The following is an 11,870-nucleotide window of genomic DNA, read 5'->3' on the forward strand; positions in this document are numbered from 1 at the left end:
TCTAAGTTTCTTGAGCTTGAGATTTATTATGTACTTTTGCTGTATGATTGATTTTGATGGTTCACTCAAGTTGTTCAAATAAAATGATTGAGATGCTTGGGGGTTTTAAGATAATCACTCTGTGAAACCACAGACAATCTAATTGAGATTTATAATACCATGAACTACTTAATGGAGATTATTTGATAAATCTTTAAAATAACTGTGCTATAATAATAAAGACCCTGTATTTAAATTTTCAAGATATTCAAGATTCAAAATGACTATAACATTATCAGCTAAGATCCTGAAGTGTGTTGTCTCAATAAGGAATATGAGTCTTTTTTCTGTTTACTTTTTATAAAAGACAAAATTCTATGCACAAAATGGAATCCCCAAACAGACTAATGAATGAAAAAGGGACGTTTCAAAAGATCCTAAAAATCTTCCCATGTGGGACATTTATTTTTAACACTACATTAATTAAGTTCAGAATTAACACCACACTTGGCACGAATAAGCAACACTGAAATCACTCCAAGTTGATGACCTTTTATACTGCTCCCTGACCCAAACTGATCTTGTTTTCAAACACATTCTGAATACACTGCTAAAAATCAAATACAGACTATTCACTTATACAGAGTAGCCCTCCTTGTAAAAGTCACTACATTAACCAGCCTTGCAGATAACACAGAAACCATTAAAATGCTCATATGGCTATTTTCAATGACTTTTAAGGGTTCTGAGAATAATTATCTTTCCTTCTTTATTCATATTTCATAAATTATATTTTTAGAAAACAGTAGTTTGGTAAAAAGCATCATACTTTCTTGAAAAGTAACATCTAAAAAACACTATTATCTTTCTAAAAGATACCATAATTAAAGTATAACTAAACTATGTTGAGATGTTAGTGATTCAATATTGGAGAATCTACATAGTGACATCAGGAATTAAAGTGACAGAAAGTCTTTCTGCCCTTCCCAAGTTTTCTATAACTTCTTATAAAAGTTAAATTTAATCTTTTCTCCAAAAGGTCAGGGGAAGAGAATTTGGCACATAGTGAAGTTTTCTAACATCTGAAAGTAGGACAAATTACATTAATCAGCCCCTAAAGTGCTCTCCTATCACAAAGAGAAAATGTAACTTACTCCTGTCTCTCCCTTTTCCTCACCTACATAATTTAGAGTCCCTCAGCTGGACTACAAAAGTTGGATTAAATGATCCCGAACGCATCTCACCTACAAGCCTAAATACCTATGCAAGAGGGAAGAACAGAAAACACAGGACTGACATTGTAATAAGATATAATTGAGATTTTTTATTTTCAAAATGATAGTTAAAGCCCTTTGTAAGAGACCTTTAAATATACCTCTAAAGGATACTTTTGAAAAGAAGCCTTTGCTTATTACAGAAGACTATATTTTAAAAAAGAAAGCAGCTGACCAAATTTCTACCATACCTGCTCTCCAAAACAAGAGCCGTATGTGTAACTTCTAAAATGCTCTTCTACCATGGGAGGCTATCTAACTTTTTCTGGTTTACACCTTTTCACCCGTCAATCAGTGAACTAGGCAAAATATTGGGACTGTGATGATTTCTTTTAATAAAGTCTTGTATTATAACATGATTGCTTTGGGAAACTAGAGCCAAATTTACATGACTTATTACCACCTTTTAACAGTGCATTTAAGGGTTTTTGAAGTACTTATATATACATTATAGCTCAATCTTCACAACAGGAATTTTGTCGTTAAGTTTCAGTATAATTTTGTAAATTCAAAAAGAAACACCTAAATCTTTAGTAATAATCTTCCTTTTAAGTGAGTGAGTTTTCACTGCATTATAAAAAGATTTCCTTTAAGAACAAAATTACCAGGGGAGGGTATAGCTCAGTGGAAGAGTACATGCCTGGCATGCGCAAGGTCCTGGGTTCAGTCCTCAGTACCTCCATTAAAAATAAATAAACCAAATTACTGCCCCCTCCAAGCAAATAAAACAAACAAAAAAACAGTAATTAAAAATAAATAAATAAACTTAAAAAAATCATCAACTGAATAAAATGCTGAATCTGTAGAATGCGAAAGCTAAGAACAAAAATTTTTACAAAACCAAGTTAACAGGATTAGTACTTATGAAATCAAGCCTAAGCCCCAGAAGCCTGGATATTAAATGTAAAGCTGATGACTTTTGGAAAAACAACAACTCAGCTTTGACTATCTTCCTTAACTGTATTACAATGTTCCTAAACACACATTTACTATCACTCTTCTCCCGAGAGGAGTTAAACATCGGTCGTAAAGTATGTATTAGATAACAACAGCCAGGTTTCTATCCAGCTCGCCACACCTCAAGTGATTACTTACATTATTAACCAAAGTATCCTCCATCTTTGCGTTATTAGTAGCCACAGAGTTAGGCAGAGAAGAAGAAGGTGTAGTATAGTCTGTTACAGACTCCTGTGGAGTAGTAATAGAAAAAAATACATTTAACACTGAATTAAAGAGCCACTTTCTAATGAGGGCCTAATAGTTGTAAAGTTGTTTTGGAAGAAAGCAGGAGAAGAGAGCAGGCCTTAAGACTCAGCTCACTCAAATCTTAAAGATCAACAGTGGGGTAAAACAAGCACGGACCCAACACATTTCAACTATTGCTGGGGTCCCATACATTTAAAAAAAATATTCTGCGTAGTACTAGGAAGCTGTCAACAGTACCAAATATGTGCTTCTGTGGATTACTAAAAGAACTCTGTGTGGTTCTTACACTTAATCTATAGCTTACTTTCAACTATTGGTTTCTTATTTTCTTCAAAATAAGAATGGATAAATGAATGTCAAGATCTTAGTTGTCACAATTAATTAGGTTGTAGGATACATTCCTTGTTTATCATTATGACTCTCTTCTTTAAACAAGATAGAGATGGATCACATAAGCCTTTTTACTTCCATGCTTTGAGCTGAATGGCAATTAAAAAGAGGAAAGTATTCAAAGCATATGAAAGATTCCATCTACCTTTCCTCAATGAGTAAAGTGTCCCAGAGTGAACACCAAATACCAGATATAAGTTTGATACTCCCACAAGAGTTAGCCCTTGTAAGTTAGTCACTCAGCATATTTTGCCTTAATGGGTATTTTTAAAGATATGCATCTTTCATTCAATGTGGTCCCTAAATGCTAGTCAACCACTTCCTCTGGTGCTCAACCAGTGAAACATATCTGCTCCACCCCTGGAAGAAAACTGGCTGTACTGGAGTTACTAAAAGTTTGTTTTATTTCCTGACTTAAGAATCTCACTAGTGGGCAAGATAAGGAAGGCTCCATTGTAATTCCACTTACAAAATAAAAAGTAATATACAGCAATTCTTTCAAGTCTACAAACCCAGTGAAAACCATTCTATACTTCTATAATTTTTTTTTCACTTTAAACTAGAATTACATGCCTCAAGCATGAAGGGAGGGGAGAGGGAGGGCGGGAGGGCGGGAGGAAGCAAAATAAATTGTTGCTGTTTTCCCCACTCATTTTAGTCCATTTCGCATCAACTAAACCGGTAATCACTGTACGCTGCTTACCTTCACGTTAGTGCCATATTCCGTGGATGACACTGAGATCATTGTTCCTATTTCGGTAGACATTTCTGAAACTGCTTTGGTTTCCTTTGTCGTCACAGGATCTGTACTTCTGGCTGTAGCAGGGCTTGGTTTTTCTTGTCCTTCCGGCTCTACCTGTTGGGCATCTTTCACTTTTCTATTTTTTAATGAACGTTCCTTTCCAATAGGACCAGGTTTATGTTCTTTGTTTTCTACTGGACTCAAATCTGGAAGCTAAATTCAATGTTTATGACAAAAACACATCATGATCAAAGACATTCACTGAAAACTAAATCCAATTTTAAAAGTGTTATTCGTTCCCCACGAGTGTTAGTGGCTCTCACACAATCACGCCTGGAACACAAGCCGTCTTTACCTTCTGGGCTTTGATGGGGCCGGCCCGTGGCTGCTTCTGCCGTTGTTCTTTGGGTTCAGACGTTTTGTCAGTAGGTTTTTCCGAAAGCACGGGAACAATTTCATTTCCGTTCCCATTTGAAGCTGGAGCACCAAACTGAATTGTGTCAATTCCAATGTCAACTCCACTTTCTTGACTATTCTTTGCTCCCTAGTGAGGAAATATTTAGAAACTTGTTATCAAAGCTAACAGAGTTCAGAAGTGACTAAATAATCTATGTAGTAGCACACAGTTTGCAAGTACAATAGAAGGTGTGATGCTATCTACATCTGAGATTAACTGTCACTGATTATGTTTTAAGAGAACATTCCTCTAATCACTATAGATCTCTATCAAAACACAACTGATACAATGAAAATGAGGACAAGGCTTAAAGTTTTAAAGTCCTGGGTTTAAGTGCCCTGGATTTAAGGGAAAATCACAGCCTCAAGTTATTTCATTATTTTAAACAAATGTAAAGCAACAAATACACAGAGATACCACTAGCAACAAAGAGATAAAAGAATTAATAGGAGAGAAGAAAAGATAGGAATTCCACTATCACCTACTTTTGCACTGAAAATAAAGTGAAATAGCATACTTTTTGATTGGTAATGGAGTGCCTACACCTTAGGAATCCACTCTGAACTACAAATTCTTATATTCAGCTATCTGCTCGACATTTCCACCTAGATGTACAATAAACTTCTTAAATCTAACATGTCCAAAACTGAATTCCCTCATATTCTTCCCCAGTGATGATCCATTTTACAGCTTCCCAATTTCAATTGATGGGAACTCTATCCCTCTTGTTGCTTAAGCTATAAAAGCTTTGGAGATAACTGACCCCTTTTTCTCACATAGCACATTTAATCCATCAGTCAGCCCTGTCTTCACATAGCCAGTAACCAACCATTTCTCATCGTTTTTAATGTCACTTTCCTGGTTTAATTTATCATTTGATTATTGCAATAGCTTTCTGACATCTACTCTTTGCCCGCAGACTGTTCTTAGCAGACTACTTAGAATGGTCTTAAAAGTCAGATCCTGTCATTATTTTGCTCAAAACTATCTATTGTCTTCCTACCTCACCCAAAGGCCCTACCAGATCCCCAGCCTGTTCTCTTTCCAACTTCATTTATTCTCTCTTCATCCCTTCCTTCAATTCAGCCACATGGAACTCCCTGGTGTCCTTCAAACATACCAGGCTTGCTCCTGTCTGAAGGCTTTTGTATTTGCTATTCTCTGAACAAGGAATTCACTTTTCCTCAGGACAACTAACAGCACACACTTTTACCTCCTTTAAGGCTTTAATTCAAACGTCACCCAAGTAGCCTTTCTTGGCCACCCTGTTTTAAATTGGTTTCACACCCCTTGGCAAATTCCTTCTATACCTTTCTGGCTTTGTTTTTCTCCGCAGCACAGACCACCATTTAATGTACTGTATGTTAATTGCCATTGACTCTCCCTGATCGCCGAGCTTGTATTCTGTTTTTACACCACCTCTGCACTCTTTTGTGAGGCCACAAGTTATAGCAGTGCCTAACACATAACGAGTGCTCAATAAATGTTCAGCAAATGACGAATTGTTGCCCTAAATAAGCATTTACCACTACTGCGCATTTGAGAAATTAGAAAAAACTCCTGCAAGCATGCACACCGCATTGAAACATAGTAGAGAAGTTCAGAAAACAGTAAACAGCATTCTGTATCACAAGGACTTCTTCTTAAGACCAGCATTTTTTAGATTAGCCTTACTATGTCTGAAGCAACTTACAACTGTTGAGAGCCAGCAGCATCAGCATCACTTGAGAACTCAGAAGAGTACTTAGGCCTCAGCCCTTCCTAAAGAATCAGATACCCTGGGCGTGGGTCCCAGCAATCGACTCTAATAAGCTCTCCAGGTGATCTGGATGTATGCCAAAGTTTGAGAAACTGTTTCAAGGATCTGTCACACTAACCCCACCAAGGGCACTGCTAAGTCTATTCTTACCTCTGATGAAGTAGCTGATCCAAACGATGTTAGGGGCTTATTCCAGGCGCTGACTGAAGGTGGCTGTGGTGGACTAATAGGACCTACTGAAAAGGGAAAGTCACAGGGAACGTGACCATTAAAGTTTACAGGACAATAATCCTTAATCCACTTAATCCTTTCTTTTAATGGCAGCTAAAAGATAAAACAATGACTTCACATCGTACTTAAGACTCTTGCATACCAAAATAAATACATCTGCCTAAACAATGTATTGTCTTTTTTACCAACATAAAATTGTGTCCATAAAATATGGCTCTTAAAAGTATAACACTCTTGTCTTAGAAACAAAAGGTTGAGGAAAAGAAGCTAAGAAAAGACTACTGTTACTGCTTCCTACTAAGAAAAAAGGAGATAGCTAGGAAAAAACATACTGAATACATACATAAAATTAAAAACAAACTGCAACATTCCCATGCCACTCCCCAGCGGTTACTTCCTTGTTGCACACTTACATTTCTTAGAGATGTCATTCAGCACAGCTGGTGCGGCCACTTTATTGTCCCATAATTCATTCGTAAGCGGGCCATGTGACTGGGAGGCCTGGAGGGGTTTTCCTGGGGCTACATAATCTGTGCCATTGGGTGTCTGGGCTGAAGGTAGTCTAATTGAAGGTGGCGGCTGTTTTGAAGATGCTGGTGTAGCCTGCAGTGGACTCTGGACTGGTTTGTGAGTCTGTCCCTGACTCTGGGCTGGGGTTGTGGGGGCTGGGACTGGGACTTGGACTAAAGCAGAGGTTGAGGTTGGGGCTGGGGCTGGGAGTGAGGCAGGGGCAGTCGGGGCCGGGGCAGGGGCAGTCGGGGCTGAGGTGGGGGCAGTTGGGGCGGAAACAGGTGTTAGGGCTGAGGCAAGGATGGGAAGTGAGGCTGAGGCAAGGATGGGGACAGAAGCTGGGGATGAAGCTGAGGCAAGGACCGGGGTTGGAGGTGGAGCTGACAAAGAAGAGGCTGTGGTCGTGGCTGAGGTGGAGGCTGGGACTGGCGCTGAGGCTGAGGCTGAGGCTAAGGCTGGGAGTGAAGCTGACGACGAGGTCAGGACTGGAACTGCGGCTGGGGCTGGGAGCGGAGCTGACGGCGACGCCAGAACGGGAGCTGGGGCTGAGCCGGCCAGCGGGGCCGAGGTCGTGGCTGGAGCTGAGGCCGACGCCACACCTGGGCAGGGAGCTGGGGCCAGAGCTGAGGCTGGAGATTGTGCTTGCTGGGTCCCTGTCGCCTGCTTTTTGGCAAATCTTGGCGGAAGCTTAGAAGTCTGACTTCTTCCTTTTTCGTTTGCATTCTTTTTATTCCAGACCTTAAAAAATTGGCAGCAATCACTTTTGTCAGTAACACAGCTCAAAGTTCAAACACTTCATGAATGGAATTTCTGACAAAGCAACCTACTGCTAATTTAGCTCCTTGACTTTTCAAAATAGGTACTTGATAAAAAAAAAAATGTCAAGGTTGCTAATGAGATTTTAAATTATTTAAATTTAAAGATATTATCAGTGGAAAAAAGACAAGTATTCATTATACATTCTTGACACACAGGTGCACGATCCCTCTCCGACAATTCTGACATTCAAAAAACTAAGGAAATTCGTAGTAAATTCATTTGGCAGCAAAATCTGATCCCATCTGACAAGAAACTATCAACTTCACTCAACTTGTGTTTGCCACAGAAACATTCATTCTGTGATTGTTGCTGGGTGTTCTGCTATACAGGATATATACACTACTGTACCTTCTTTAAAAAAAAAGATAGATGACTTCTGGAATATCTGGCCCCAAGGGTCATATTCAGTTAAACTCAGTATTACCATCCTTATAGGATTTTTTACAGTGTTTCCTGTTTTGAAGACTTCTCATCTTTATCACTGTGACCTATGTGCTCTATTTATTTTTATCTTGCGTCAGCATTTAGCAAAATGGGTGTTTGGGTTGATTCAAATGAACTAACTCATTGTGATGCATACTGTGTATTTAACTGAACTAATTTACACTACAACAAAAAACTTAGGTTAAGAACCTGCAATTTATTAGAGATCAAGGCAGCTGTGTTCATTAGATTTCTAAGATAATTTAAAATTTACTCCAAATCTGCCATGAAGTAAGACAGGCCAAATAAGATGACCAATACTAAAACATAAAATATGTTGTTGAAATAAAGCAAAAATGGTCTTCTCCAAGGCAAACAGTGAGTTATAGTGATTATATTCTATTTTAAAACAATCTAAATAACTAGCAACAAATTGAAACACTAAACCTGTATGATTTGTTCTTCCTTCTTTCGGCGTTCCTCATCCTGTAAACGTTTCTGTTGTTTTTTGGATACCACTTCAGTAAAACCATCATCATTCAAATTCGACTGGGGGTCTTCAACTACTGTTACTTCAGGGTGGTCATCAATTATAACAACACCTATGGGTATAGAAAAAGATTTTAAATGATACTTTCTTTCTTAAATTGAAAAGATAACAAAAATTTTTGGTCCAGTATTAATTAAAAAACACAAAGATCTGGTGCTTATAATTCATAGTAGAACCCATTTTCCACACCTTATAATGGCCATTTATTAGTAAAATTTGAAAGGCTTCACAAACAAGGTTAAAAACAAAAGTTCTTAAACTATCTACTTTGAGAGATACTCCTTTTTTTTCTTAAGCAATACAGTGGTAATGCCTTTACTTAAAAAATCAGAATTATCTTATCTTAGTCAAATCATCTATCTCCATCCCTCCCAACCTCAAGATGTGTATTGTGTTGTAAAGACCAAATACTACTTCGTCTAATTTGCATCTAATCATCCATTCTAAGAGGTGGGTATTACTTTTGTTTCCCCTTTTCAAAGAATGTACTAAGTTTGTCAGAGGAGGTGCTGACAAGCTAAGCTGGTCTTATGAAGTCTAGAATTAGTTCTCAAAAGTCTGTCTGCGTGGTAATCACCTCAAGAACTTGTTAAACACAGACTGCTTCACACTACAAGTTTCTGATTCAGTAGGTCGGGGGTAGGACCTAAGATTTTGTATTTCTCAGAAATTTCCAGGTAATGTAGATGGTCTGAGGACCACACTCTGAGAACTGCTAGTCTAGAAATATAAAGCCAAGGTCCTGGGCCCGAATCAGGTTTAATATGTATAAACAATCATCAACCAGATGAAAGGAAACTCTCGTCTACATCTCTAATACTGGAATAACAACACACAGCCCAAAGGTTCCCGATACTACTATCTGCTCTTAGTGAATCTCTTGAAATTATTCAGTATTTCCAGCTTAAGTCTCACCTGAATGAATAGTAAATAGCACATTTTTACATGCATTAAGTGTCTACTCACAGATATTTGCCAATTTCCTCATCAAATATTTCCTTATTGCTGTTATCCTATGCATGTGATATCCTATCACCGCATGCTTTTCTGAAAATATTTACTCCTAGCAACACTACCGCCTATCCTATTATTTATTCTCTATTTACCATATCTTAGATACCAATTTTATCACTGAGGCTAACACTGAGGCTTTCTTTTCAGACACAGTATATATACAGATATAATTAAGCATGTTCATTTGACTTTCTGAGCTTTCCCATACCTGTTTAGCAAGGTAGAGTAGTTAATTTCATCCCTTTTCCATGAAGAACAGTGAAGCCCTGTGGATTATCTTTACAAGAATTTTATCAAGCATGCAAGGCTACGCTAAAAGCTGGTGTTATTTTAGTTCAAGCTGCATCAGTTAATGATTCATAACGAGCCTCTAACTCTACCTTGAAGTCTAAATCTTTTATTGATGACTTATTTACAGCATCTACTTAAATGTAACAGACAGACAGACAGATAAAAGAGATCTGAAAACGCACTTGCATAATTGTTGAGATCAAACTGTGATAGTGCATCCACTTTCTCTTTGGGTTTTTTAGGGCCTGGTTTGGGGTCTTCTCTTTTTTTCCCCGTAGAGTCTTTGGAGTTCTTTTGTCCTGTACCATTAGGTGCTCCTTCCTGGTGGTGTGCAGAGGTGCCATTGACAGGATCAGCACCAGCTGTGCCTGCCGACTGGTCATCAAATGGTCTACAAAATAATAATTTAAGGTATCACTACCTCCACATAACTGAATAACAATAAAAAAAGGTCTTAGTGGTAGTTTCTAAAGGTCAATCTAAGAAAAAATAGCAGTGAGACAGAAGCCCCTAACTCTAAAACCAACAAGCCTTAGTGACTTTTGTTGAGTACAACCGACTGAGCTTCCCAATAAAGGAGAGAGACTAGCTCCTTACAGTTCTTTCCAGCAATTAATCCTAGAATTATCTCCCAGAAGTTCTTACTGTATCTATCACATTATAAATGAGCTAATAATCAACACTGTTCACAGCAGAAATTTCCTGTGATCCAAGCTAGACCAAAATATTCACTAGTGGATCTTCTCCACAAGAGGGCAGCACATGAAAAAATTTTAAAAGCCTGTGCCTACTCTACATATATACTTTTTGAAAAAGTTCAATCAGATTTATACATAAATGTAAACATATCTTTTAAAACCACTCTTCATATGGAAACCATTCACTTCACAAACCAAAGGTATTTCTATATTTTTTTTCCCCTAACAAATTCTCTTGGGTTCATTTTATGAAAATACACCATGAAAAAACGGCTCACCGATTCATTTTCAGCTCAGCCTATAGTATTACTCAAGATAAAAGCTCACTTGAGAGCTTGATAAAAAGCTTGACTTCCAAATATTTGAAGAATGCATTCACTTCTTCTAAATGGGACTCTTCCAAAATATTCATTTTAACTACAGCCAGTAACTGCTGTTTCTGCAGGTTCAAAGTTGATACTATCTACATTGCACAAATATCAGATCAATTTCCTCCCTGAGCATTATCACTCGAAATTCAAATAGTTTACTTATGGTCAACAATTACATCATTACTGCAACTATATATGTTATCCTGTTCTTCTGGACTTTTAAAGTGAGGTTTAAATTCTGTGTTAAGCAGGTACTTAAGGAACAAAACTGTTAGCATTATTTCCCTGGAACTATCAGAAAGCAAAAATATATTTTTGTTTACACGTATAGTAACCAGAAATGCTAAGAGTAAGTAAGTAACCAATGCAGATTAAAATATTATTTTGTCTGAATAAATTTCTTATCAGCTCAGGCGGCAAATCTGGGAATTTGATCAAAAAACGGCATACCAAAATAACACTTGTATACTACATACCAGATGTTAAGTGCTTCAATTTAAAATGTCATGTCACTAAAATGTCACACATTTTTGTAAGGACTGTTACTTTCTCCCCATTTTACTGATGAGGAAGTAAAGACTTTATACAACAAGCAAGTACCACAGCCTAGATTTAAAACTAGGAATAATCCTACTTTATAATGTTTCCTAATACTAAGAACAAACAAACAAACTTACTATAACCGACATTTTAATACTTAAAAAGACAAGACCAAGTTAGCACAGTTTATAAAAATTTCTTAAAAAAAAAAAAACCACCAATGACATGATATTTATGTTACTGGTGCCCTAGTGGTTGGGCAGGACTTTGCTTTCTAGGTCTCTCCCTAACCTGGATCATTTATTTTAGGTCTGCAATTCAAGAGTGGAATACAATTTATCCTTAGGTTTCAACATTTGCTCTCTTGAAACCAGCACAGAGTGACAAAGTGTATGGCTACAACATATTAATTAAAGTCCCAGGGGACACCTGTGAGCACGAGCTTCCCAAAGAGAATCCAAGAAAGAAAGGCGGGCTACCCATCATCAGCAAGATGATTTACCAAATGGAAAACATCTTATAGGTCCCAGCCTCAGTGTGTAGATTTTCCCAAAGCTACAAATTCCTAAGAGGACTCTTCTGGGAAATGTAATGTAGCAGGCAAAGACTTCTAGGA

General features: G+C 37.6%; 1 protein-coding gene across 14 annotated transcripts in view; it reads right to left on the reverse strand.

Moving 5' to 3' along the window:
* PRRC2C (proline rich coiled-coil 2C) overlaps nucleotides 1-11,870 on the reverse strand; it is an 84,606-nt gene that overhangs the window by 19,699 nt on the left and 53,037 nt on the right. For 13 of the 14 annotated variants that reach the window (XM_072946136.1, XM_072946131.1, XM_072946128.1 and 10 more), the window contains exons 17-23: nucleotides 9,828-10,036; nucleotides 8,238-8,392; nucleotides 6,452-7,286; nucleotides 5,958-6,043; nucleotides 3,947-4,135; nucleotides 3,553-3,804; nucleotides 2,349-2,441 (exon numbers count right to left, since the gene is read on the reverse strand). In XM_072946136.1, the coding sequence (XP_072802237.1) occupies nucleotides 2,349-2,441; nucleotides 3,553-3,804; nucleotides 3,947-4,135; nucleotides 5,958-6,043; nucleotides 6,452-7,286; nucleotides 8,238-8,392; nucleotides 9,828-10,036 (1,819 nt within the window). The remainder of the gene's footprint in view (nucleotides 1-2,348; nucleotides 2,442-3,552; nucleotides 3,805-3,946; nucleotides 4,136-5,957; nucleotides 6,044-6,451; nucleotides 7,287-8,237; nucleotides 8,393-9,827; nucleotides 10,037-11,870) is intronic. The other variant, XM_072946127.1, reaches the window with a different exon arrangement.

The sequence above is a fragment of the Vicugna pacos genome, chromosome 21 (assembly GCF_048564905.1).
Source record: "Vicugna pacos chromosome 21, VicPac4, whole genome shotgun sequence".
Taxonomy (NCBI): Eukaryota; Metazoa; Chordata; class Mammalia; order Artiodactyla; family Camelidae; genus Vicugna; species Vicugna pacos.